General features: G+C 36.2%; 3 protein-coding genes, 2 long non-coding RNA genes and 1 pseudogene across 11 annotated transcripts in view; 3 read left to right on the plus strand and 3 right to left on the minus strand.

Annotated features, from left to right (window-relative positions):
- Positions 1 to 2,616, plus strand: part of LOC125868558 (auxin-responsive protein SAUR21-like) — a 21,102-nt gene extending 18,486 nt beyond the window's left edge. For 3 of the 4 annotated variants that reach the window (XR_007446741.1, XM_049549203.1, XM_049549199.1), the window contains one exon: positions 2,389 to 2,616. Coding sequence is in view for 3 of the 4 variants with exons in the window: in XM_049549203.1 (XP_049405160.1) it covers positions 2,389 to 2,602 (214 nt within the window). In the remaining variant the exon portion in view is untranslated. Of the gene's footprint in view, positions 1 to 817; positions 1,312 to 2,388 lie in introns of those variants that run through there. The other variant, XM_049549209.1, reaches the window with a different exon arrangement.
- The window catches only part of LOC125868722 (uncharacterized), an 18,050-nt gene extending 1,056 nt beyond the window's left edge, over positions 1 to 16,994 (minus strand). Inside the window, exons 1-2 of the long non-coding RNA XR_007446742.1 lie at positions 16,757 to 16,994; positions 4,951 to 5,086 (exon numbers count right to left, since the gene is read on the minus strand). This is a non-coding gene — a long non-coding RNA (uncharacterized LOC125868722). The remainder of the gene's footprint in view (positions 1 to 4,950; positions 5,087 to 16,756) is intronic.
- LOC125868734 (uncharacterized) overlaps positions 1 to 27,833 on the minus strand; it is a 31,213-nt gene that overhangs the window by 1,722 nt on the left and 1,658 nt on the right. The window contains exon 3 of the long non-coding RNA XR_007446744.1: positions 25,676 to 26,170. This is a non-coding gene — a long non-coding RNA (uncharacterized LOC125868734). The remainder of the gene's footprint in view (positions 1 to 25,675; positions 26,171 to 27,833) is intronic.
- LOC125868601 (auxin-responsive protein SAUR50-like) lies at positions 2,183 to 16,061 on the minus strand. The gene is made up of 3 exons (XM_049549226.1): positions 15,987 to 16,061; positions 3,967 to 4,252; positions 2,183 to 2,369 (listed from the first exon to the last, which is right to left on the minus strand). The coding sequence occupies exons 2-3, from the start codon at positions 4,107 to 4,109 to the stop codon at positions 2,183 to 2,185; spliced, it is 330 nt and encodes a 109-aa protein (XP_049405183.1). The 5' UTR covers positions 4,110 to 4,252; positions 15,987 to 16,061.
- LOC125868526 (auxin-responsive protein SAUR21-like) lies at positions 2,640 to 17,075 on the plus strand. 4 transcript variants are annotated; one of them, XM_049549153.1, is made up of 10 exons: positions 9,314 to 10,804; positions 10,878 to 11,036; positions 11,260 to 11,308; positions 11,456 to 11,536; positions 12,934 to 12,985; positions 13,095 to 13,142; positions 13,436 to 13,683; positions 13,773 to 13,875; positions 13,999 to 14,093; positions 16,625 to 17,075. In XM_049549153.1, exons 7-10 carry the CDS (start codon positions 13,677 to 13,679, stop codon positions 16,879 to 16,881), a joined length of 462 nt encoding a protein of 153 aa, XP_049405110.1. In that variant the 5' UTR covers positions 9,314 to 10,804; positions 10,878 to 11,036; positions 11,260 to 11,308; positions 11,456 to 11,536; positions 12,934 to 12,985; positions 13,095 to 13,142; positions 13,436 to 13,676; the 3' UTR covers positions 16,882 to 17,075. The 4 variants fall into 4 exon arrangements, with proteins under 4 accessions (XP_049405123.1, XP_049405110.1, XP_049405113.1 ...); XM_049549156.1 differs by having other exon boundaries at positions 9,314 to 10,301; positions 10,712 to 10,804; positions 10,878 to 11,308; XM_049549161.1 differs by having other exon boundaries at positions 10,878 to 11,308; positions 13,376 to 13,683.
- LOC125868521 (uncharacterized) lies at positions 2,715 to 26,661 on the plus strand (annotated as a pseudogene).

A 27,833-nucleotide genomic window follows, 5' to 3' on the forward strand; every position in this document is an offset into this window, starting at 1 on the left:
CTCCATATTTATACTTTTCTTGAATATGGACTCAAATTTCTGCCAATACTAAGGTTTTGACCGACTCATAATTTTAATGTACATTTGCAAACACAGACATGTTGATTGTCAATAAACATTTCTATTTTCTACTATTTGGTAACACTTCTCAAAATCTACTGAAATAACACAGGTTATTCTAATCCAGGAGGTTGATCCTACAAGTTGTCAGCTATTGCAGTAAATTTATCAATTTGATCTCTAAAGATAGTCTGTTCTGTACCTTGTCATGAAAAACACTGGGGTCTGCTGCTATTGGCTAAGATCATATACATTAGACAATGAGTTGGGCAACAAGACAATGTGATACTTCATGTGCTATTGTCAATAAACAGTGCAAATAGTGTCAACCAGTGAAATCTTTCATATTTTTGACTTCTTTTCTCTTATAGTTTTTATATAAGTGGACACAAAGTTTGCATCTGGGGTATGTTTTATTCCTAGAAATCATCGTAAGCTAACATCAATATTTATGGATTTGATTCTTAGAGATCCTTTGATTCCTATAGGAAAATATATGTAGGACCTATTGAACTTGATCTTATATGTGCTAAAACAATTAATCATGTCAACTAGTTGGAAGGCATGACCATGTGATGCCCAATCCAAATGGCTCTTCATCACATATCATGAGATTTTAGGACTTCTCATCACTTCTTAAAAATTCTGTAATGAATAATGCTTCTTTCCAAGTTTAAAAAATGGTAGGGCCTATTGTTCTTCATCTAATACCACAAAGTTTCCCATACTTGGAAGGCAAGAGCATGTGATACTTCAGTGCCATTGTCTTCTGCTGGTGCCCACAAATTCCTATTCAATACACATCAATATGAGTTGCCATTTCCTATATAAACATATCCAAAGAGTTATCTACCACCACAACACTCAGCAAACATCAAAGCTTTCTCTGCTTTTGAGTTCCCTTACAGTCCTTTTTTTCTCATTTATACTAAAACTAAGAGATCATGGCTATTCTCCGTATGATCAAGAAGTCTTCCACAACTAGAGATATTCCCAAAGGCCATTTTGCTGTGTATGTTGGGGAGATGCAGAAAAAGAGATTTGTGATCCCGATATCATTCTTGAGTGAACCTTTATTTCAAGACTTGCTTAGTCAAGCTGAGGATGAATTCGGCTTCAAACATCCAATGGGTGGTGTGACTATTCCCTGCAGTGAGGATTTGTTCATCGATCTCACATCTCGATTGAGGAAATGAGAAGGAAACTAGTCCCCATTTTTTTGTTACACAGTTTTGTATAGTTGTAGTAAGCCAGGAAATCCACTGTGTACAGTTGAGAGTTAGAAGAAACACTAGGTAGACTAAGTGACACATTTTTCTACTTCAAAAGAAATTGAAGTAATGAAACTTTTTACTTCCATACATTGATGTAATCAATTCATTGCAATAGAATTTTTTTGCTCAACTCTCATGGTTTGTTAATCAGAATGAACTAGAATCTAGTCCTCTTAAGTGGCATACCTCCATTTCAAGGCTTGCTTAGTCAAGCAGAGGAAGAATTTGGCTTTGATCATCCAATGGGGGGTGCAACAATTCCCTGCTCAGAGGGCATCTTCATTGACCTCACTTCTCAGTTTAGGATTTAAAAATATAGTTGAGAACTTTTTTCCCTTTTATAGGTCTCACAATTTTGTATACAAAAGAAGGAAATTCATCTTGTACAGTTGATTAGTTAGAAGTGAGTCTTAGCACAACCAAGTTAGGTGCTTTTTTACTCACAGATTAAAGAAAATACTTCAATGAATACAGATACCACATTTGTTCCTCTCAACTAAATGTTCGAAGATAAATTTATCTTGTCGTGCTGAAACAATTGAACTTATCTATTTTGGCCAAGATATAACTCGAAATATTGCCTGATTTGTTGGTTAGAATTTGGATATTTAATAATTCAATCAAATTAAATACCATACCACAGAGCGATAAACGAGTTTACTACATGTTGACAATAATACTATATACTTTGAGAGATTTTTGTATAAATAGGAAACAATTTGAGACATTCACCAGTACTACAAGAAAAAAATTACAAGATTCTATTTACAAATCTGATTCACTCACAAATTTTTTTTACACCCAACTTAATATTCACTCTTTTGTTCTTTAAATCAAATATTTAATAATTACCGGAGCATCGAAGTTGGTGCTAGGAAAACAACTTCTTCACATGGAATGGTGATTCCCATGTCATGATCGAAGCCAAATTCTTCCTCCGCACATTGTAGGAGACACTGAAACAGAGGGTGAGTCAAGAAAGAAATAGGTACAATATATCGAGTTCTGTTCTCTCCCACGTAAACTGCAAAATGTCTTTTTTATTTGCATGCAGTGAGGATGACCTGTTTTGCACACGTGCTTCTCCTTCTCTGTTGCCACTATTGTTCAGTGGGTTAGGGATTCATCTGAGTTCCCTTAACAAATTGAATGCAAGTGATGGTTCATTCAAGCTCTCAGGATACATCTCAGGTCCCGATGTTTACACGGTGAAGGTATACAGGCCCAAATTGATGGATAAGAGATGTGAAGAGAATCTTAAGAATTAGTTGATACCATGAGCTATGCTCTTCTCTAGGGTGGATAGGGACTCACATAAATGGATTGATGCTGGAAATCGAGGTAAAACGGATGAGCTTATAAGGAAGAAGAGTAGTAGAAGAAATCATTCAGCTCCTCCATTTTACCAAGGCAAGAATAAGTTATTTGCCATGAGTGAGTCTACAAGAAAGGCAGCAGGAAATCACAGTATTAAGACTGTTCATGATGTGCCATTCATGCCTGGTAATTTGTTCTTGAGTGCTTGTTTGTGTTATTAATCATTGATGACAGAAAACGTGTGCAACTAATTAATGTTCTTTTCCTTCGTGCAGAAACTATAGCAGTTAGTACACTGCATCATTCTGCAGAAGCTATCACCAGGGAGCTTCCACAGCAGTCATCCCATCAATCAATGTGATCAATCTTCCACCCCAAGTTGTGGTGACAGTTTCTTCTGTGATGAAAGGTAGTGTTATCCAATTTCTTGGGAGGGTTGTTAGGTCTCTTTCTGATATTATCTCAATTAAATATGTCAGTAACGAACACGACCTGATGTTTCTCTCTTCAGGCCAAGTGTGAAAAGGGAACTTGTTAACATCTGGAATAGAAAATTGCAAGCTCAAGGGGAGTGCACATGTACACGTGATGGGGAGTTAAAAGAAGGTAAACCATTCCTGCTTGAAAGAAGGTAAATCATTCCTGCCACTTGTCCCTGACCTGAATAAGAGCTGAATTTTCCTAGTGCATGTTTCAGCTAATTAGCTTCATTTCTTTCACCCACTTTTCAAGATTATCTTAGGCTGCATTCTTATTAATCATGAAAGCATTAGAGATTAGAATTTCTCTTTCTAAGACTCCTCTGCCACCTAGTCGCTGCAAATTCCATCTTGCTTGTGTTCTGATCTTGTAATACGTCATGCCTGACCTTTTCTTTAATCAATTTTTCAGAATTTGCACCAACAAAAATTCAAAGTTTCTTAGATTTTGGGATAAAATGGAGGGACTTCCAGAGATTACAGTTGAGTACCTTAACTATATCTTGGATGTTTTTGCTTCTTCTCTATTGTGTTAAGATGATGAGCTTTACCTTTTCCTATTGAGATGCAGAACAGTGCTGGAACAGAGAATCTTAATAATCAGTATACTGTACTCAGTGTCACTTCTGGCGTCTTGCATTTTGTTGGCGATTCAATGGTTCCTGATACCATTGATAAAAACTGTCCGGAGGGTGCCAAAGTTCTCCAACAGGTTGACAAGAAGTTTATTCCGATTGTGGCGAGCACAACACCTGATATAACTGATCAGGTCTATTTTGTCCTTTGCATTATCGGCCATTTTTGGTTTCTCGTGAATTTCCTTATAATTCATTTACTTTAAATGATTGTTTCTCTTAGGGGTCGTTTGGTAGGGCTCATTAGCAAATATAAATCTCAGCATACCCAAATTTGAATACCTATTCATAATTTGCTTTAAAACTGCAGCTTGTGATAACTTGTTTGATTTTCTGATGGCCATTTTTGTATGTTTTCTTGAAGAAATTCGAGAGCTTAATGCCACTAAAAAATTACTAATGGTTGTGTTTGGGATATAGAGATGGGAAGCTACTTATGGAGGAAGATCCCAACTTATTTATCTTTGTTTATGAAGAAACCAATGTACTTGTAAAAGATAACAAACAAGATTATGTACTTAGGGAGACAACTATTTAACCAATGGATTGTTCTTTCATATACAATACTCCCTGTGTTTCTATTTGATTGTCTGATTTTGACTAATTGGCTCGGAATTTTAATAAGCCAACTTTTTATCTCTTATCCTTTTTATCTAAGTGGACACAAAGTTTGCATCTGGGGTATGGTTAATTCCTAGATATCCTCATAAGCTATCAGCAATATTTATGGATTTGATTCTTAGAGATCCTTTGTTCCCTATAGGAAATAAATGTGTAGGACCTATTGAACTTGAACTTATATCTAAAGCAATTAATCATGTCAACTAGCTGGAAGGCAGGACCATGTGATTACTAATATATCATTGTCTTAACTGATGTCCAATCCAAATGGCTCTTTCCAAGTTTCAAAATAAGGTAGGGCCTATTGTTCTTTAACCAACACCACAAAGTTTTCAATACTTGGAAGACGAGAATACTTGGAAGACGAGCATGTGATAATTCAGTGACATTGTCTTCTGCTGGTGCCCACAAATTCCTATTCAACACACATCAATATGAGTTGCCATTTCCTATATAAACATTTCCAAAGAGGTATCTACCACCACAACACTCAGCAGACATCAAAGCTTTCTCTGCTTTTGAGTAACCTTACAATCCTTCTTTTTTTCTCATCTATACTAAAACTAAGAGATCATGGCTATTCTTCGTATGATCAAGAAGTCTTCTGCAACTAGAGATATTCCCAAGGGTCATTTTGCTGTGTATGTTGGGGAGATGCAGAAAAAGAGATTTGTGATCCCGATATCATTCTTGAGCGAACCTTTATTTCAAGACTTGCTTTGTCAATCTGAGCAAGAATTTGGCTTCGACCATCCAATGGGTGGTGTGACTATTCCCTGCAGCGAGGATTTGTTCATCGATCTCACATCTCGATTGAGGAAGTGACAAGGAAACCAGTCCCCATGTTTTTGATTACACAATTTTGTATAGCTGTAGTAAGCCAGGAACTCCACTGTGTACAGTTGAGAGTTAGAAGAAACACTAGGTAGACTAAGGCACATTTTTCTACTTCAAAAGAAATTGAAGTAATGAAACTTTTTACTTCCATACATTGATGTAATCAATTCATTGCAATAGAAATTTTTTGCTCAACTCGAATGAACTACAATCTAGTCCTCTAAAGTGGCATAACTCATTCAATTGGTTAAAATGATAATTACACTTTATGAACTCTTTGTAAGAAATAGTATCTAGACTTTTGAATATGAACTCAAATTTCTAGCAATAATAAAGTTTTGACTGACTCATAATTTAATGGAGATTTGCATAACATGGATAGCCAGTAAAAAGTATATTTTATTCTCTACTATTTGGAAACATTTCGCAAAATCTATTGAAATGGCTTGGTTTATTTTAATCAGGAAAGTTGATCCTACATAATGACTTAGCTTGAGGGACCAAGCAAATGGTCAGATTGTTGTAAATTTTACCTGTTATTATCATTCTGATCGATCTGAAAAGATCCTGCTGTTGACTATGACTCAATGTTATCAAATTGATTTCTAAGAATCTTCTGTTCTCTATCTTGTCCTGAAAAACACTGGGGGTGTAGGGACTGCTGATATTGAAGAGCAATGACTAAGATCATATATACTTGACAGTGAGTTGAGTAGCAAAACCATGTGCTATTGTCAATCAGCAGTACAACTCCACCAGTTAAATATTACATATGATTGATTTGTTTTTTCTTCTAGTTTTTATATAAGTGGACACATGAGAGTTTGCATAAATACTATGACAAGGAGTTGGAAGGCAGAACCATGTGATACTCAGGGGCTACTGTCTTTACCTGGTGCCCACATAATGTCTATTCAATGCACATCAGTAGAATTCTACAACTTGATATTATGCCTATATAAACACACCACATAACAGCTCTCACCAAAACTTGAAATCATACAAACCTTTCTCTGCTTTCAGATTTCTTTACTAATTCTTCCAATCCTTATTTCTTCATCTATATTGAACTACACAACCATGGCAATCCGTATGCCTCGTATGATCAAGAAAACTTCTACAGCTGGAGACGTTCCGAAAGGCCATTTTGCTATTTATGTTGGGGAGAAGCAAAAGAAGAGATTTGTGATCCCCATTTCATTCTTGAGCCAACCTTTATTTCAAGAGTTGCTTAGTCAAGCTGAGGAAGAATTTGGCTTTGATCATCCAATGGGAGGTGTGACAATTCCCTGTAGTGAGGATGTGTTCATTAATCTTACTTCTCGCTTGAATAGGTTCTGAGGCTTTTCGTTTCACAATTTTGTAAAGAAGTAACCTTTGTAGTTAGGAGAGACTCATTATTCAATACACATTACTGAAAATTAGATAGAGGGGGCTATTTGTCCTAGTCCCAATTGTTGAATGTAATTTTCTGTAGCTGATGTCAAAAAGACATACACCACATTTTTTAGCAAATGAAGTCTGTTCAGATCGCCAACTGAATTCTTGTTTGAGAAATTTCTTTGCATGATTTCATTTCTTTATAACAGCGGAATTGGAGCTTCTGAAGCACTAAGTCTACGTAATCCTAAATACTAAAGTCTTCTCGTGGACACTTTTCTTCTACAGTTCTACTACGAATCTAATATACAGCTTTTCTTATATTTAATTTAATATATATAAAATATTAATTTATAATCTTATAAGTATATAACTTTCTATTAAAATTTTGCACAAGTTAAATAATATAAGTTTTATAAGTATATAATTTTAATTAGATAAAATTCTAATTTGAGTTCGTTTCTGTTTTTGACATGATAACCATAACTGTTAACTAGAAGTATTATTCAACATTTAAATTTTGTTTATTATCATTAGCCGTGTTTCACACTCTCAACATTATGGATTCTCCTTGACTTGATTTAAGGCTAATATTTGGTATGTCTCTCTCTTTTTTTTGCTCTCCAATACATAAATTACTAAACAATATAGCTATGTGTTTTGACAGTGCTTCTAATATTGAGAAGCAAAGTAGATCTCAGATATATCCCTATTTTTGTTGAACCTAAATTGTCCAAAATCTTTATATGACTTGACTTGGAAGCCATCAAATACCTCTGAGGAATTTAAGGTGAGATATTTTGTTGGGATTTATGTTTTAATTTGTTTTGGGGTTGGGAAACGAATGTGGGTCTTTGGATTTGTTTTTATGAAATGTGTTTATGTTAGGGTTTGTTTTGAGAGAATTCTGTAGGAAAAAAAAATTCAAAAATACTGTGGGTGAAATTATTTATTACTAATCGTATTGAATTTCAAAGTTAACAAGGACAGACCTTTTTTTGGTCCAATATTTTGTTATGGGATAACCATTCAAAACCACTACATAAGTTTTATATGATGATAATAACAAATTTCACATTCAATGAATAATTTTTTCTTAGGGCCCGTTTGGCCATGCGTATGGTATCAGGATATGAAATCATGAGATGAAATTGAAGGTTTGTTTGGACATGCGATATGGAATTTTTGTGTTGTATATTTTCTCATAAACATAAAAATTCCATAAGTTGTAAAACTATTAAAATAGCCCCAATTGTTTATTCAATCATATCAAATAAACAAAAATTATAAAATCGCATAATAAATTATTACAAAGTTATTTGTTCTTCAGTTAAATAATTGTTTCATCTAACTTTAATTTAATTAAAAAAAATTGAACATAAATTGTACTTGATATGTTCATATCTCTCAACTACTCTTACAAATAACCTATAAAGTAGAAAAAAAACATACATTAGTGAGTAAATATTAACTTAGAAGTTAAATGCACTAAGATAAAAATTAACAAACATCACTAACTTCTAACTATTTACAAGAAAAATCAATAGTTAAATATTATTGAATAACGAAATTTTAAAAAGTTACCACAAGTTTGAGTCAAAAACACTTCTAATAAAATTTAATCAAAAAAATTATAACTAGTCCACTTGACTAAATATTAATAACTAATTGATCAAATTTTCCTAAGTCCTCAATCAATTGGACTTGATATCCTTCAGTCATGTGAACGAACATTTTGCAAATACTAAGATTAAGAAAGTGCGGCACCGCCAATGAAAATTGTCTTTTATCAATATTATGCTTAGTCATAAGATTAAGACGTTTTTTTTTATTATGAAAAATCAAAAAAGTATTACTCCCTTTGTTCTCATTTATATTCACCAAATGAATTTCTACTTTATCATTTATATTCACCAAATTTAAAGTGATAATAAATTTTATATTGGTGAGAATAATAAATTTTAAAAAGTAATGATGTGATTATAAATTTTATTTACATATGAAACAAATGGTTAGTAGATATAAATGTGGGGTTGTTTTAACAAAATATAAACTCATAGATCAATTATTGTATTAAAATATCTCAAATCATGATATGGAATCACATGGTGATTCCATATCATGGTTTTTGGAGAATATGATATCACCTCTCATGATATGAAATCATGAGATGAAATCAGCGTAAAATCGCATGTCCAAACGCTGATTTCATCTCACGACATCATATCGTGATATGATATCGCATGGCCAAACGCCTACTTATTAAAAAAACATAAAAAAAATAATTGTATTAAGTAGTTATTTTTCCGCGTTCTATTTTTCAGCCGCGTGTATTAACTGGTTCTATAACTATAAAATAGAGTACCAAGTGCGCATTTAAGAACTCACCCCATCACTACTCCGACCGCCTATTAAAAAAGAGTCGGAACTTTTAAGCTACCGGCTATCGGAAAATCTATCACGATTCATGGGCATTCTTCCATTAAAAAGGAGGAAAATTCAAGAATTCGATTATGCGTTTAATTTTTAAGAAAAGTTCGTTGAACTTGTTGGTGTTCTTGATGGTTCAAGTGATGATGTCCGATCAAAACCCTAAACCCTAAATCAATTGATCTATCTATTGGTACTCTTCTCATTATCTTGATATTCTTCCAAAGAACTCGATTTTGGATGTTGGAATTCAAGAAATCGATTTGAAGGCACCACTGAGCAACTATAGAAAAAAATTAACTAGTTTAATTATAAGTAAGTTGTGATTTGTAATATTTTGAATGAAGACACTCAATTGTAGACTTTTTGACTTTTGATTGTTTCTAAAAAATGGAAAATTGTAGCCTAAATTTGATTTGTAGTAGTTTGAATGAGTATACTTTTTTATGTATCCTTTCTGTCAAAAGATATCAACTTACCTCCTTCAGGTTAGAGTTACTGAGTCAGTATCTTTTCTATTCTTTGGAGTAATAAAAAAGAGAAATATATTAATCTTGGATCTTAGAGGAAGTAACTTCATTTGAACATTTAACACCTACACTAATGTTCCAACAGTTTTAATAAATACTATAAATCATTAATTAGAATGAGGGGGTTAAGGAAAAGCTAGAATAGGCTCTGAGGAAGTGACAAAATTCTTATATCTCTTTGATGAGTGGAGGAAGTGGGAGCACGTGTAACCAGAGGACTGCATCTGGTTTCTCTTAGTTTTCGACTGCAGACCATGGACTAGATCAAACTTAAGAACTGTTGCACTTTTTAGGATTACTGAATTTTGTTTCAACTGATTACATTGCCTGATTCTGTAGACATTCTGCTATGAACTGGATAGGAAACTATTGACTTCAATGACATGCTATTTGTTAAAAAGTGCTGGTCATCACCTGCCCCTACTTTGTTGTACCATATGTAGGTTAAGAGAGGATTGGTTTGACTAATCACCACAAAAAAAGAAAAAACATGTCACTTGTTCATTTTTGTTCCATGGTAGATATGCAATCAATTTGGCAGAGATTATGTGCAGCATTTAACTCCCTTTGCTGGCACCATTGATACTGATTGTGTTAATCTGATGAAGCTATTTTGATGTGTTTTTCAAGAATATCTTGTGGTGACAAGTTGGTTCTGAGCTTTATTTCTGATATTTCTTTGTTGGAATTGTTACCAAATCTCATGGGAGGCCTAATAGATATTGTAAGGTTTTGAAGGTAAATTTCTTTTGAGTTATAGTAAGTAGTCGACATTAGGATAGGTATAAAACTACTAACCTGGTCTATGAAGTTTTATCTGGCCATTGTTAACAGGATGGGAGGTGTTTTGTACCTTGGAATTGATGATTATAGACAAGATGTTGGTATAACAGGTGATTTTGTATAAGCCTACCTGATAATTGAGTTGACTGCTGCCGGCTAATAAGGAAATTTCTAGGGTTTTTTCTTTTTGCAGTAATTGTTCGTGATGTATTTTACAACTTACCTGTTCGAAGGAAGCAAATGCACTCCAAGTTCTTCTAGTTTTCTCAAAATCAAACAAGTAAAAAATATTGCTTTACATACTTTACTTCTAAAGCTGTACTCTGATCTGATTGATCTTTTGGTGTGCATATATAATCTTGAAGTCCAAGTAGGGTCTTGCATTCTCCAAAAGAGTCTCTGCTAAGAATCTCCCTTGCGCATCGCAGTGCCTCCTTCAAAATTGTTGATATTGAAAGGTTCGTCTTTAATACACCACCTAACTTACGGATTTCCTGTCTAATTCCTTAGATTTTGTTCATTTACATGCAGTGAGGATGACCTGCTGTTGTCTAGTGGGTTTGGAATTCATCTGAGTTCCCTTAATAAATTGAATGCAAGTGTTGGTGCATTCGAACTTTCAGGATAACTCTCAGGTCCTGGTGTTTAAACAGTGAACCTATGCAGCCCCAAATTGATGGATAAAGAGATGTGATAAGTCCTCTTTTCTACACTTTGTTTATTGACTTTTTGATTTCTGACCAAGTATTTTTTAAAATGATATGGTTCTTTGGCTTTTCTCTCTGGTTTTCTTGAAATTCCTAATAGATTGTTTTTGCATACATTGGGCATGCTTGTTGATAAGTTTCTGAAGCCATTCTGGAGGATTTCTCCCATTGATATTACCAAGTGGCTTAACTATATCTTTTCTCAGATTTGGCAACCGGAGCTTTGCATATGAGAGGCACCCTCATAGATATGAGGTTCACCGCTTTTTTTTTCTTTAAATTTGGAACTGTGGTGTAACTATTGCACATCTAGGTGGACTGGTTTAATAATTATATGTAGACCATAAAATGTGATTTCTTTAGTAAGGGATGTATGCTAAAAACTTATCCTGTGCTATGTAGGTGGATCCTGATATGGTGCAGCAATTTGAAGATGCTGGCCTTTCTTTCACTGGCAAAGATGAAAGTGATCGCCACATGGAGGTGAACCTTTTTATATAATTGAATTATGAAGTCATGATAGATACTCGTGGTGTTGTTTTTGGTTTAATTATAACTGAATTATGAAGCCATGGAAAGATGTGGAGTTTTTCTTGTTGAAGGCACCACTGGCACAACTCTAAAAAAAATATCTGTATTTTTAATTATAAGAAGTGATTTGTAGTATTTTGAATGAAGACACCCGATTGGACAGACTTCCGTATACACCCTCAGTGGTCATTTTCTTTTACATGGTCTAGACTTATTTTCATCTTTGAAATGAACATGTCTAGACTTTTGGATTTCAATTGTTTCTTATAAGTTGTAAATTGTGTCATGTAAGAGAATGGGGGATTTTATGTTTTCTAATTTTGTTAATGTTTAGAGGATTGATAGATGTGGGCTGCTGAGAATATGGCAAGTCGTGCTTTAATGCAATTTTAATAGCTTGGACTATGCCCCCAAGGCCTAGCTCAAGTGGCAAAAGGTGGAGGATTTGTGGCTTAGGTCGCAGGTTCAAGCCCCACACCATGCAAAGCGAAGCCCGGTATTTAAGTGGAGAAGGGTAGAGGGGCGGGCCCATTATCCACTGAGTTTAGAAGGCTGTGATTGGTCCAAAAGGGCGGGTCACAGATGGATTTCTCAGTTATCAAAAAAAAAAAATAGCTTGAACTATTTGCACAAAAGGCACTGATGAGTGAGTGTTATGAATCTTTAAGGAAGGATCGATTCACAAGGCGATATATAAATCAGCTCGTTAAAGGGAGGCTGAAACCTTAGAATTCATTAAAAGAGAACTCCGATCTCTTCAGCTTTTCAAAGGGAGACTGAAACCTTAGAGTTCAATGGAAGAGAGAACTCCAATCTCCTGCTTTTTTGCTGAATTATGACTTGTTGATTTATTCATCAAAAACCCCTTTAAATAGGAGTCTTATTACATCAATAGGAAGTCTAATTCTTATGAAAGTAGGAGACCTAAATCCTATTCTAAACTAATAACTATAACTTAACCTAATCCTTATGAAACTATGAAACATAAATCATATTATAGAATAATAAATAAAACAACTAAAAATATAATTAAATACTTAATTTAAGGGCTTCCAACGCATCCATAACAGTGAGGCTCTTCAATGAATTCTTATGTTTCTATTTTTGCTACCTCTGATTACAAGGGCATATGCTTTATATGAAAATTGATATACTTTTTCTCCTCTTAGTATGATGCTCAATTCTAGTATCAAAGCATTTTTTTTTTCCAAATGAATATTCTTATATAACAACACTTCCTTTTCTCCATGAGATTTACTCCCTTGTAGGACTGCTCTTTTTATGTTGGTTATTCTTATAAGTTGTGTACTCCTAAGTTGAACTTTAACCCAGTTTCTATTTTCCACCAGGTATCTGTTGCTATAGACATTGGGACCTGAATTGTGAAGGCGGATGACAATGGTAACTATTAGTTTCTTTGACGTCGATCTAAATGCATTTTGATATGTATAAAATTATGCTCAATTTATTATTTTACTTCATCACCTGAAGTTGGTACTTTCTTTTGAAGGATCTGGTGTCTCACGAGATGGACAGATGCTGAGGAGAGAATGATATGGTAATCATTTTGCAAAATATTGGACTGACAACGATATGTTCATAACTTGGAATGGTTGTCGTAGTCTATAGGGTCGCATGCATTCCTCAACTAATAGGTTGTTTGACGGTTTGTGTTTATTAGTATCTTTTTACGGGTGTTCTTTCATTTTTTGGTTTGTGGTTTTACTTGTAATTGGGCAAACTGGTATGGCCAGTATAGGGGACTTGATCCATGGGATGTTTATAGTTCAGGTTCTTCTTAATTCTATTATGATTGAGATGATTTGACACATATGCTTTCTCTTGGTGAAGAGAATCTTAAAATTAGTTGCTACCACGAGCTATGTTCTCCTCTAGGGTGGATGGGGACTCACATAAATGGATTGACGCTGGAAATCGAGGTAAAACAGATGAGCTTATAAGGAAGAAGAAGAATAGAAGAAGTCATTCAGCTCCTCCATTTTACCGAGACAAGAAGAAGTTCTTTGCCACAACTGAGTCTTCAAGAAAGGCAGCAGGAAATAGCAACATTTAAACTGTTTATGATGTGCTCATGCCAGGTAATTTCTCCTCAAGTGCTTTTTTGTGTTAATAATCAACTATGACAGAAAATATGTGCAACTAATTAATGTTCTTTTCTATCGTGCAGAATCTAGAGCTGTAAGGAGACTGCATCATTCTGCAGAAGCTATCTGCGCGGAGCTTCCACTCAGTCATCCCATCAATGTGCTCAATCTTCCACCCAAAATGTGGTAAAGGGTGTTCTCTGATGAAAGGTAATGTTATCAAATTTCTTGGGAGGGTTGGGTCTCTTTCTGATATTATCTCAATCAAATATTTTAGTAATTCGCACGACCTGATATTTCTCTATTCAGGCCAAGTGTTAAAATGAAATTTGTTAACATCTGGAATAGAAAATTACAAACTCAAGGGGATTGCACAAGTACATGCGATGGGGAGTCAAAAGAAGGTAAACTGTTCCTGCCATTTGTTCCTGACCTGAATAACTGCCGACTTTTCTAGTGCATGTTTTAGTTGATTAGCTTCATTTCTTTCATCCACTTTTCAAGATTATCTTAGATTGCATTCTTATTAATCATGAAAGTATTTTAGATTACGATGTCTCTTTCTAAGTCTCCTAGGCCACACAGTCTCTTTCAGATTACATCTTTTTTTTTGGTAAGTAAGGGATTTTATATTTTATTAATCACCAAGTAAAACTTTACAAAACCACAGCATTGCAACTCAGCTTGCTGTGTCAGGGAAGGAAAAAAAAAACTTCTAGCTCTATTCCCTAGGAACCTAGTCCCCCTACGATCTACGAACACTCTTCTCTATAGCATTGATGTATCATCAAGTCTCAGAACCTACAATTTTGTAGAAAGGCTTTGGCCCCTGTCTTGGCTCGAACATTACAGGTGTAAGCTATGTGCCTAGCAATATCTTCAGGTCTTTTAGTTATTTTCTGAAATATGCGCATGTTTCTTCCCCCTCATACTCCATGGATTGTCTCAGCATAAACCACTCTAAAAATCCTTGCTTCTACGGTTCTACCTTTTGCATTCCTCATTGCCCATACATTTCTACTGAAGGAACATTCAGCAAACAAATGATCTCTACTTTCATCATGTCCCTGGCAAAATACACAAGTGTTTCCCACATCCATTCCCCAACTCGACAGTCTATTGCCGGTGAGTAATCTATTCTGAAACTGCAGCCACATAGTGAATATGGCTTTGCCACTTGGGTCATTTTTAAAAATAAAACATTTCCATTCGATTCTTGGTTGTTGGCCAATAAGCTGGATATACATTTGCCTGATGATACTGCTAGTTCCTTTGGGAACTATTTGACTCTGGTCTATCACAGTCCTTGCTTAAATTATCTTCCTTACCAACCAGGAAGCTTGTTGTGGAATAGGCATAGTATTGATATGCTGATATTTTATATAATAAGAGTGGATACACCTTATCCATAGCTTATCCAACTTGTGAGCAAGGTCCCAGTGATTTTTTGCAATTGCCGCTCTATTCCATAAGTTGAGATTGATGAGATTTAGTCCACCTATGGATTTAGGGGTACAAACTCTCTCCCAGGACACCAAGGCCTTCTTGGTTATCACATTAATCCCAGACCATATATAGCTCCTACAGTAAGCTTCCACAGCCTTCATTAGCTTTGTAGGGATCTTGCTTATGTTTATTCAAAGTTTCTTGGATTCTGGGACAAAATGGAGGGACTTCCGTCCATAGATTACAGTTGAGTACCTTAGCTATATGGACAAGATGATGGACTTTTACCTTTTCCAGTATGAGATGCAGAGCAGTTCTGGAACAGAGAATCATAAGAATCTAGATACTATACTCAATGTCACTTCTGGCGTCTTGCATTTTGTTGGCGATTCATTGGTTCCTGATACCATTGATAAAAACTGCCCGGAGGGTGCCAAAGTTCTCTAACATGTTGACAAGAAGTTTATTCCGAGTGTGGTGAGCAAAGCACCTGATCAGGTCTATTTTGTCCTTTGCATTATCGGCCATTTTTGGTTTCTCATGAATTTCCTTATAATTCATTTACTTGAATGATTGTTTCTCTTAGGGATCATTTGGTTGGACTCATTAACGAATATAAATCTCAGCATACCCAAATTTGAATACCTATTCATAATTTGCTTCAAAACTGCAGCTTGTGATAACTTGTTTGATTTTCTGAGGGCCATTTTCGTATGTTTTCTTGAAGAAATTTGAGGGCTTAACGCTACTAAAAAAATACAAATGGTTGTGTTTGGGATATAGAGATGGGAAGCTATTTATGGAGGAAGATCCCAACTTATTTATCTTTGTTTATGAAGAAACCAATGTACTTGTAAAAGATAGCAAACAAGATTATGTACTTAGGGAGCCAACTATTTAACCAATGGATTGTTTTTGCATATATAATACTCCCTCTGGCTCGGAATTTTAATAAGCCAACTTTTTATCTCTTATCCTTTTTATACAAGTGGACACAAAGTTTGCATCTGGGGTATGGTTAATTCCTAGATATCCTCATAAGCTACCAGCAATATTTATGGATTTGATTCTTAGAGATCCTTTGTTCCCTATAGGAAAATATATGGGGACCTATTGCTAAAGCAATTAATCATGTCAACTAGCTGGAAGGCAGGGCCATGTGATTACTAGTATATCATTGTCTTTAACTGATGTCCAATCCAAATGGCTCTTTCCAAGTTTCAAAATAAGGTAGGGCCTATTGTTTTTTAACTAACACCACAAAGTTTTCAATACTCGGAAGGCAAGAGCATGTGATACTTCAGTGACATTGTCTTCTGCTGGTGCCCACAAATTCCTATTCAACACACATCAATATGAGTTGCCATTTCCTATATAAACATATCTAAAGAAGTATCGACCACCACAACACTCAGCAAACATCAAAGCTTTCTCTGCTTTTGAGTAACCTTACAATCCTTCTTTTTGTCTCATCTATACTAAAACTAAGAGATCATGGCTATTCTTCGTATGATCAAGAAGTCTTCTGCAACTAGAGATATTCCCAAGGGTCATTTTGCTGTGTATGTTGGGGAGATGCAGAAAAAGAGATTTGTGATCCCCATATCATTCTTGAGCGAACCTTTATTTCAAGACTTGCTTAGTCAATCTGAGGAAGAATTTGGCTTCGACCATCCAATGGGTGGTGTGACTATTCCCTGCAGCGAGGATTTGTTCATCGATCTCACATCTCGATTGCGGAAGTGAGAAGGAAGCCAGTCCCCATTTTTTTAATTACACAATTTTGTATAGCTGTAGTAAGCCAGGATAGACACTGTGTACAGTTGAGAGTTAGAAGAAACACTAGGTAGACTAAGGACACATTTTTCTACTTCAAAAGAAATTGAAGTAATGAAACTTTTTACTTACATGGTTTCATTCTATACCATACATTGATGTAATCAACTCATTACAATAGAAATTTTTTGCTCAACTCTCATAGTTTGTTGGTCAGAATCTAGACTTCTAAAGTGCCACAACTCATTCTATTGGTAATAATTACACTTTGTGGTTCCAAATGAAGTCAAATACACTTGGTAGTGTCCATCATACAATGAAGTATAATTCAACATGTACTAGATCTGCCATTCTGCAGCAATGTGAAACTACTGAGTTCAGCTGAATGCAATAGAAACTGGATGTAAATTGATTTAACTCTTAATAATATATACTCCATATTTATACTTTTCTTGAATACGGACTCAAATTTCTGCAAGACCAAGGTTTTGACCGACTCATAATTTTAATGTACATTTGCATACACAGACATGTTGATAGTCAATAAACATTTTTATTTTCTACTATTTGGTAACACTTTTCAAAATCTATTGAAATAACAAGGGTTATTCTAACCCGGAAAGTTGATCGTACAAGTTGTCAGCTATTGCAGTAAATTTATCAATTTGATCTCTAAAGATAGTCTGTTCTGCACCTTATCATGAAAAACACTGGGGTCTGCTGCTATTCAAGATTAATGGCTAAGATCATATATATTAGACAATGAGTTGGGCAACAAGATAGTGTGATACTTCATGTGCTATTGTCAATAAACAGTGTCAACCAGTGAAATCTTTCATATTTTTGACTTCTTTTCTCTTATAGTTTTTATATAAGTGGACACAAAGTTTGCATCTGGGGTATGTTTTATTCCTAGAAATCATCATAAGCTACCAGCAATATTTATGGATTTGATTCTTAGAGATCCTTTGTTCCCTATAGGAAAATATATGTAGGACCTATTGAACTTAATCTTATATGAGCTAAACCAATTAATCATGTCAACTAGTTGGAAGGCATGACCATGTGATGCCAATCCAAATGGCTCTTCATCACATATCATGAGATTTTATGACTTCTCATCACTTCTTAAAAATTCTGTAATGAATAATACTTCTTTCCAAGTTTCAAAAAAGGTAGGGCCTATTGTTCTTCAACTAATACCACAAAGTTTTCAATACTTGGAAGGCAAGAGCATGTGATACTTCAGTGACATTGTCTTCTGCTGGTGCCCACAAATTCCTATTCAATACACATCAATATGAGTTGCCATTTCCTATATAAACATATCCAAAGAGTTATCTATCACCACAACACTCAGCAAACTTTAAAGTATTCAAAGTTTTCTCTGCTTTTGAGTTCCTTAATACTAGTTCTTTTTCTTTTCTTATCTATACTAAAACTCAAAGATCATGGCTATTCTCCGTATGATCAAGAAGTCTTCCGCAACTAGAGATATTCCCAAAGGCCATTTTGCTGTGTATGTTGGGGAGATGCAAAAAAAGAGATTTGTGATCCCGATATCATTCTTGAGCGAACCTTTATTTCAAGACTTGCTTAATCAAGCTGAGGATGAATTCGGCTTCGAACATCCAATGGGCGGTGTGAGTATTCCCTGTAGTGAAGATTTGTTCATCGATCTCACATCTCGATTGAGGAAATGAGAAGGAAGCTAGTCCCCATTTTTTTGTTACACAATTTTGGATAGTTGTAGTAAGCCAGGAACTCCACTGTGTAAAGTTGAGAGTTAGAAGAAACACTAGGTAGACTAAGGGACACATTTTTCTACTTCAAAAGAAATTAAAGTAATGACTTTTTACTTCCGTACATTGATGTAATCAATTCATTGCAATAGAATTTTTTTGCTCAACTCTCATGGTTTGTTAATCAGAATGAACTACAATCTAGTCCTCTTAAGTGGCATGCCTCATTCAATTGGTACAAATGAAAATTACACTTTATCAACTCTTCATAAGAATATTTCTTTTGAATATGAACTCAAATTTCTAGCCATAATAAGGTTTTGACTGACTCATAATTTAATGGAGATTTGCATAACATCGACAGACACATATTATGCCAGTAAAAAATAATTGTATTCTCTACTATTTGGAAATATTTCGCGAAAATCTATTGAAATGGCTTGGTTTATTTTAATCAGGAACGTTGATCCTACATAATGACTTAGCTTGAGGGACCAAGCAATGGTCAGATTGTAGTACCTAACTCTGGGATTTGAACCTTGAGAAACTCACTATTGTTTCATTATAGAAGTATAAACTGTTCAGAAGCTTGATGACAGAAAACTTGTGCAACTAATTAATGTTCTTTTCCTTCGTGCAGAAACTATAGCAGTTAGTAGACTGCATCATTCTGCAGAAGATATCAGCTGGGAGATTCCACAGCAGTCATCCCATCAATGTGATCAATCTTTCACTCCAAGTTGTGGTGACGGTTACTTCTGTGATGAAAGGTAGTGTTTTCCAATTTCTTGGGAGGGTTATTAGGTCTCTTTCAGATATTATCTCAATTAAATATGTCAGTAACGAACACGACCTGATGTTTCTCTCTTCAGGCCAAGTGTGAAAAGGGAACTTGTTAACATCTGGAATAGCAAATTGCAAGCTCAAGGGGAGTGCACATGTACACGCGATGGGGAGTGAAAAGAAGGTAAACCATTCCTGCCACTAGTCTCTGACCTGAAGAGCTGAATTTTCCTAGTGCATGTTTCAGTTAATTAGCTTCATTTCTTTCACCCACTTTTGAAGATTATCTTAGGCTGCATTCTTATTAATCATGAAAGCATTAGAGATTACAATGTCTCTTTCTAAGACTCCTATGCCACATAGTCTCTATTTTGTTAATGTGAGAAATATATGGGGAAGATATTATTGAATTGTGTATTTAAATTGTTACATTGAGACCCTATTTATAGACAATACATTGAAATCCTTTTCTAACTAGGATTCCTATTCCTATTCTTCTTCCTATTCTAAGTAGGAGTATATGTACATATTTCTATTCTAACACTCCCCCTCAAGCTGGTGCATACAAATCATATGTACCTAGCTTGTTACAGATGTAATTAATACGAGGACTTGTGAGGGACTTGGTGAAGATATCTGCAAGTTGATCATTTGACTTCACAAATTTCGTAACAATATCTCCTGAGAGTATCTTTTCTCTGGCAAAGTGACAGTCAATCTCAATGTGCTTAGTCCTTTCATGAAACACTGGATTTGATGCAATATGAAGAGCTGCTTGATTGTCACACACAAGTTCTATCTGATCAATTTCGCCAAATTTTAGTTCTCCCAGCAACTGTTTGATCCAGACTAGCTCACAAGTTGCTGCTGCCATTGCTCGATATTCTGATTCTGCACTAGATCGAGCAACCACACTTTGTTTCTTACTCTTCCACGACACCAAATTACCTCCTACTAAAACACAATATCCGGATGTCGAACGTCTATCAGAGGGTGATCCTGCCCAATCAGCGTCTGTATATCCAGTGATATGCTCATGGCCTTGATCCTCATAGAGTAGTCCTTTACCAGGAGCTGACTTTATATATCGCAAGATACGAACAACTGCTTCCCAATGACTATTACAAGGGGAAGTCATAAACTGACTTACAACACTCACAGGAAAAGAGATGTCAGGTCTAGTTACTGTGAGATAATTCAATTTTCCAACGAGTCGTCTATACCTTTCAGGATTACTAAGTGGCTCCCCCTGTCCTGGAAGGAGTTTAACATTCGGATCCATAGGAGTGTCAATAGGTCTACATCCCATCATTCCCGTCTCCTCAAGAATGTCTAAGGCATACTTGCGTTGAGAAATAACAATACCTGATCTAGACTGAGCAACCTCAATACCTAGAAAATACTTCAATCTGCCAAGGTCTTTAGTCTGGAAGTGCTTAAAGAGATGTTGCTTCAATTTGATGATACCATCTTGATCATTACCAGTGATAACAATATCATCAACGTACACAACCAAATAGATACACTGATTTGGTGCAGAATGCCGATAAAACACAGAGTGATCAGCTCCACTACGAGTCATGCCAAATTGTTGAATAACTGTGCTGAACTTCCCAAACCAAGCTCTAGGAGACTGCTTCAGACCATAGAGTGACCTACGCAATCGACATACAAGGCTACTAGACTCCCCCTGAGCAACAAAACCAGGTGGTTGCTCCATATAGACTTCCTCCTCAAGATCACCATGCAAAAAAGCATTCTTAATGTCCAACTGATGAAGAGGCCAATGACGAACTGCAGCCATAGATAGAAAAAGACGGACAGATGCTATTTTAGCCACAGGGGCGAAAGTGTCGCTATAATCTAGCCCAAATATCTGAGTATACCCTTTGGCAACAAGGCGAGCCTTAAGCCGATCAACCTGACCGTCTGGACCAATTTTGACTGCATAAACCCAACGACAACCAACAGTAGATTTACCTGCAGGAAGAGAGACAAGCTCCCAAGTACCACTCTTATGCAAAGCAGACATCTCATCAACCATAGCCTGCCTCCATCCAGAATGAGAAAGTGCTTCACCTGTAGTCTTAGGAATGGAAATAGAAGACAAAGATGATACAAAGGCATAATGGGGTGATGATAGACGATGATAACTCAAGAAGGTATAATGAGGGTTAGTATTTCGAGTGGATCGTATACCTTTTTGAAGTGCAAGTGGTTGGCTAGGAGGAGGCAAGTCCGCAGTACGAGCAGGGTCTGGCGCAAGACATGAATCATCTGGTACTAGTGCTGGACGCGGACGGCGATGATAAGTTAGGAGTGGTGGCACTACATCTGGAGATGTAGAAGTAATCGCAGATTCCTCAAAAGTTGGTACAGGTAAAACCTGAGGTATGGGTAAGACCATAGAAACATCAGGATGATCAGAAGACGTATAGTAAGGCTGAGACTCAAAGAATGTAACATCAGCGGACATAAGGTAACGATGAAGATCATGTGAATAACAACGATACCCTTTTTGAACTCGAGAGTAACCAAGAAAGACACATTTGAGGGCACGAGGGGCTAATTTATCTTTCCCTGGGGCTAAGTTATGAACAAAGCATGTGCTCCCAAAGACACGAGGGGGGATAGGATAGAGATGTGACTCAGGAAACAGTATGGAATGTGGAACCTGATTCTGAAGAGAAGATGAGGGCATTCTATTTATTAAATAACAAGACGTAAGAACTGCATCTCCCCAAAAACGCAGCGGAACATGGGATTCAAGGAGAAGAGTACGAGCAGTCTCAATAAGATGCCTATTTTTCCTTTCTGCTACACCGTTTTGTTGAGGGGTGTATGGACAAGTAGTCTGGTGAATAATGCCTTGGTGAGTCATAAACTCCTGAAATTGGGAGGATAAGTATTCTAAGGCATTATCACTACGAAAAGTACGAATAGAAACACCAAATTGATTTTTTATTTCAGCAAAAAAACTTTTAAATATAGAAAATAACTCAGAACGATCTTTCATTAAGAAAACCCAAGTACATCTTGAATAGTCATCAATGAAACTAACAAAATAACGAAATCCTAAGGTGGAATTGACTCTACTAGGACCCCAAATATCAGAATGAACTAATGAAAAAATAGACTCTGAACGACCCTCAGTACTACGTGAAAATGTAGCACGAGTGTGTTTCCCAAGTTGACACGACTCACAATCTAATTTGGATAAACTAGACAAACTAGACACCATCTTTTGCAGTTTGGATAGACTCGGATGTCCCAAACGTTTGTGAATTAGATCTGGGGAATCTGTAACGGAGCATGCTTTCAAGGAATTTGGAGAGGCAAGGTAGTAAAGGCCTTGTGATTCATGTCCTGTTCCAATCGTCTGTCCCGTACTGCGGTCTTGCATGAGAAAAAAGTCATCAAAAAAGGTTATGCTACAATGTAGAGCCTTCGTCAAACGACTAACAGATGCTAGATTAAAAGGAGAACCAGAGACATAAAGAACAGAGTCTAGGGTGACAGAAGATAAGGGTTTGGCTTTTCCAACCCCTTTTGGTTTTGTTTGGATCCCATTAGCTAAAGTAATAGCAGGAAGAGATTGTGAATAAACAATATCGGACAAAAGTGATTTATTACCCGAGATATGATTAGAAGCCCCTGAGTCCATGACCCATGATCCAAGAGTACTAGACTGTGACACACAAGCAAAAGAATTACCCGCAACAGAAACATCAGGTTGTGCAACCGAAACTACTTGTGGAGACGTTTGTTTATTTGCACGATACTGAAGGAACTCATCATATTCTGTCTGAGCAATATGAGCATTATTGGATGGTTGATTAGGTTGAGCACCATATGCTACTGGTGGAGATGTCTGTTTACCTGCACGATTTCGAAGGAACTCATTATATTCCTTAAGAACAATAGGATCATAACTGGGTGGTGGACCATGCAAAATATAACATATATCACGAGTGTGTCCAGGTTTATGACAATGACTACACTTGGATCGAGGTTTTCCCAAACGCCCTCCCTCTCGCCGATTCTCCATAGACTGGTATGTACGCTTTTCTGTGGTTTGAGATGCAAGAATAGAGGAGTCATCCACTTTGTGACTGGAAGGTGCAGCAAGACGAAGCAGACGAGAGAATAATTCATCAATTGAGGGAACTGTAGGACTAGCTAGAATCTGGTCACGCACAGAGTTATGGTCGGTAGAAAGTCCAGCAAGTGTAAGAACTAGAAACAATGTATGCCTTTGCTCTTGTTGCTTTTCCACGTTTGTAGTGATAGGCATCAATGTTTCAAATTCCTCCATGACTGCCTGTACTTGTCCCAAGTAAGTAGACATATCGGATTCTTGTTTCTTTAAGTTGGTCATCCGAGATATCACATCATAGAATCGAGATATGTCATTAGTGTATAAAGCACGTGCCTTTTCCCAAACTAAATAACATGTCTGGGATGGGCGAAACAAGGGCATCAACTTAGAATCAATAGAGCGCCAAAGGAGACTACATAATTGGGCATCCACTTTCTCCCATTGTGCTTTGGCTTTTGCACCTTCGTCACTAGACTTTGTCTTTTCATCTTCAACCCAAGCATTGTTTGTTAAGTGATCGTGAATACCTTGACCTTTGCACCACAACGCAACTGAAGAAGCCCAAGCTAAATAGTTTGAACTTCCCATTAATGGTTCTGAAGTGATTGTAAGGCTTGAACTTCCGATCCCCGTATTTTTGGAGCCAAAAACATCACATCCGAAAGACATTTTTCGAAATTTGACTTGAAAAGAGCTGGAAACTGCCGGAATCTACCCTCAGTGGCCTGAGAAAATCTGATTTCACCGGGAACTCGCCGGAAACCTTAGTTGCGCAGACTCTTCACTTTTGATGCCGCACCCGTCTCGGATTCTTCAAAAATACACTACTTTTGGCGAATCCGACACGCACCCGTTGGCATTTTTGAAGAGTCCGAGCAACATAGCCGGAAACTGCCTGAAAATCACCGGAACCCTAATTCCGGTGATCGGATCTAGAGAAAACTGAATGGAATCTTGTCGGAAATACTGGGCGAACTCAACAGAAGAAAACAGCTCAAAAAAAGATGACCGGAGCAGCAGTCACGCGCCGGCGCGTGAACAGATCTCGCCGGAAAGTTTCCACCTCCGATCGGCGCGTGGGGGCGCGTGGGGGGTTGTTTTTCGGTGGATCTGATTGGGGTCCGGTCGCCTGAGCTTCCCGAGCCTCGTGATGGTGTTGTCTTTCGCACAACACCTTTAGAACGAAAGATGACACAAATCAGTCCCAACCGTCATCGCCGGAATTTGACACGATGACTTAAAATTTCTCACCAATACTCTGATACCATGTGAGAAATATATGGGGAAGATATTATTGAATTGTGTATTTAAATTGTTACATTGAGACCCTATTTATAGACAATACATTGAAATCCTTTTCTAACTAGGATTCCTATTCCTATTCTTCTTCCTATTCTAAGTAGGAGTATATGTACATATTTCTATTCTAACAGTTAAGATGATGAACTGTACCTTTTCCTATTGAGATAGAGAACAGTGCTCTGGAACAGAATCCAGAGAATCTTAATAATCAGTATACTGTACTCAGTGTCACTTCTGGCGTCTTGCATTTTGTTGGCGATTCATTGGTTCCTGATACCATTGATAAAAACTTCCCGGAGGATGCCAAAGTTCTCCAACAGGTTGACAAGAAGTTTATTCCGATTGTGGCGACCACAGCACCTGATATAACTGATCAGGTCTATTCTGTCCTTTGCATTATCGGCCATTTTTGGTTTCTCATGAATTTCCTTGTAATTCATTTTCTGTAAATGATTGTTTCTCTTAGGGATTGTTTGGTTGGACTCATTAGCAAATATAAATCTCAGCATACCCAAATTTGAATACCTATTCATAATTTGCTTCAAAACTGCAGCTTGTGATAACTTATTTGATTTTCAGATGGCCATTTTTGTATGTTTTCTTGAAGAAATTTGAGAGCTTAATGCTACTAAAAAAGTACTAATGGTTGTGTTTTGGATAGAGAGGTAAGCTATTTATGGAGGAAGATCCCAACTTATTTATCTTTGTTTATGAAGAAACCAATGCATTTGTAAAAGATAACAAACAAGATTATGTACTTAGGGAGCCAACTATTTAACCAATGGATTGTTTTTGCATATATAATACTCCCTCTGGCTCGGAATTTTAATAAGCCAACTTTTTATCTCTTATCCTTTTTATACAAGTGGACACAAAGTTTGCATCTGGGGTATGGTTAATTCCTAGATATCCTCATAAGCTACCAGCAATATTTATGGATTTGATTCTTAGAGATCCTTTGTTCCCTATAGGAAAATATATGGGGAACTATTGCTAAAGCAATTAATCATGTCAACTAGCTGGAAGGCAGGACCATGTGATTACTAATATATCATTGTCTTTGAGACTTTAACTGATGTCCAATCCAAATGGCTCTTTCCAAGTTTCAAAATAAGGTAGGGCCTATTGTTCTTTAACTAACACCACAAAGTTTTCAATACTTGGAAGGCAAGAGCATGTGATACTACAGTGCCATTGTCTTCTGCTGGTACCCACACATTCCAATTCAACACACATCAATATGAGTTGCCATTTCCTATATAAACATATCCAAAGAGGTATCTACCACCACAACACTCATCAAACATCAAAGCTTTCTCTGCTTTTGAGTAACCTTACAATCCTTCTTTTTTTCTCATCTATACAAAAACTAAGAGATCATGGCTATTCTCCGTATGATCAAGAAGTCTTCCACAACTAGAGATATTCCCAAGGGTCATTTTGCTGTGTATGTTGGGGAGATGCAGAAAAAGAGATTTGTGATCCCCATATCATTCTTGAGCGAACCTTTATTTCAAGACTTGCTTAGTCAATCTGAGGAAGAATTTGGCTTCGACCATCCAATGGGCGGTGTGACTATTCCCTGCAGTGAGGATTTGTTCATCGATCTCACATCTCGATTGCGGAAGTGAGAAGGAAGCCAGTCCCCATTTTTTACTTATACAATTTTGTATAGTTGTAGTAAGCCAGGATAGACACTGTGTACAGTTGAGAGTTAGAAGAAACACTAGGTAGACTAAGGACACATTTTTCTACTTCAAAAGAAATTGAAGTAATGAAACTTCTTACTTACATGGTTTCATTCTATACCATACATTGATGTAATCAATTCATTGCAACAGAAATTTTTTGCTCAACTCTCATTGTTTGTTAGTCAGAATCTAGTCTTCTAAAGTGCCACAACTCATTCTATTGGCAATAATTACACTTTGTGGTTCCAAATAAGTCAAATACACTTGGTAGTGTCCATCATACAATGAAGTATAACTCAACATGTACTAGATCTGCCATTCTGCAGTAATGTGGAAGTACTGATTCAGTTGACTGAATGCAATAGAAACTGGATGTAAATTGATTAACTCTTAATAATATATACTCCATATTTATACTTTTCTTGAATATGGACTCCAATTTCTGCCAATATTATGGTTTTGAACGACTCATAATTTTAATGTACATTTGCAAACACAGATTGACTATTTTCTATATTAAGTAACATTTCCAAAAAGAATGACACATTTAACATTTCAACTATAAAATGTCTATTTTACCCTAAATGAAATGATTTACAGCCACACAAATTTCTAACATTTATTTTGGACCACAAGTTTTAAAAGTTTTCCTTTCTTTCAAATTTCGTGCCGAGTCAAATTACCTCATATAAATGGGATGGAGGGAGTATTAGACAATGAATTGGGCGACAAGACAATGTGATACTTCATGTGCTATTGTCAATAAACAGTGCAAACAGTGTCAATCTTTCATATTTTTGACTTCTTTTCTCTTATAGTTTTTATATAAGTGGACACAAAGTTTGCATCTGGGGTATGTTTTATTCCTAGAAATAATCATAAGCTACCAGCAATATTTATGGATTTGATTCTTAGAGATCCTTTGTTCCCTATAGGAAAATATATGTAGGACCTATTGAACTTGATCTTATATGAGCTAAAACAATTAATCATGTCAACTAGTTGGAAGGCATGACCATGTGATGCCCAATCCAATTGGCTCTTCATCACATATCATGAGATTTTATGACTTCTCATCACTTCTTAAAAATTCTGTAATGAATAATGTTTCAAAAAAGGTAGGGCCTATTGTTCTTCAACTAATACCACAAAGTTTTCAATACTTGGAAGGCAAGAACATGTGATACTTCAGTGCCATTGTCTTCTGCTGGTGCCCACAAATTCCTATTCAATACAACATCAGCATGAGTTGCCATTTCCTATATAAACATATCCAAAGAGTTATCTACCACCACAACACTCAGC

This window comes from Solanum stenotomum, chromosome 1 (assembly GCF_019186545.1).
Source record: "Solanum stenotomum isolate F172 chromosome 1, ASM1918654v1, whole genome shotgun sequence".
In the NCBI taxonomy this organism is placed as follows: domain Eukaryota; kingdom Viridiplantae; phylum Streptophyta; class Magnoliopsida; order Solanales; family Solanaceae; genus Solanum; species Solanum stenotomum.

Coding starts and splice junctions, on each gene's coding strand:
- LOC125868601 (XM_049549226.1), bottom strand. CDS start 4,109: ATGGCCATCAGAAAATCAAACAAGTTATCACAAGCTGCAGTTTTAAAG. Junction 2,370..3,966: donor AAGAGAAACAATCATTTAAA/GTAAATGAATTA, acceptor CAAATAAAAAAG/ACATTTTGCAGTTTACGTGG.
- LOC125868526 (XM_049549166.1), top strand. Junction 13,876..13,998: donor AATCTTCCACCCAAAATGTG/GTAAAGGGTGTT, acceptor TTCTCTATTCAG/GCCAAGTGTTAAAATGAAAT. Junction 14,094..16,624: donor CGATGGGGAGTCAAAAGAAG/GTAAACTGTTCC, acceptor ACTAAAACTAAG/AGATCATGGCTATTCTTCGT.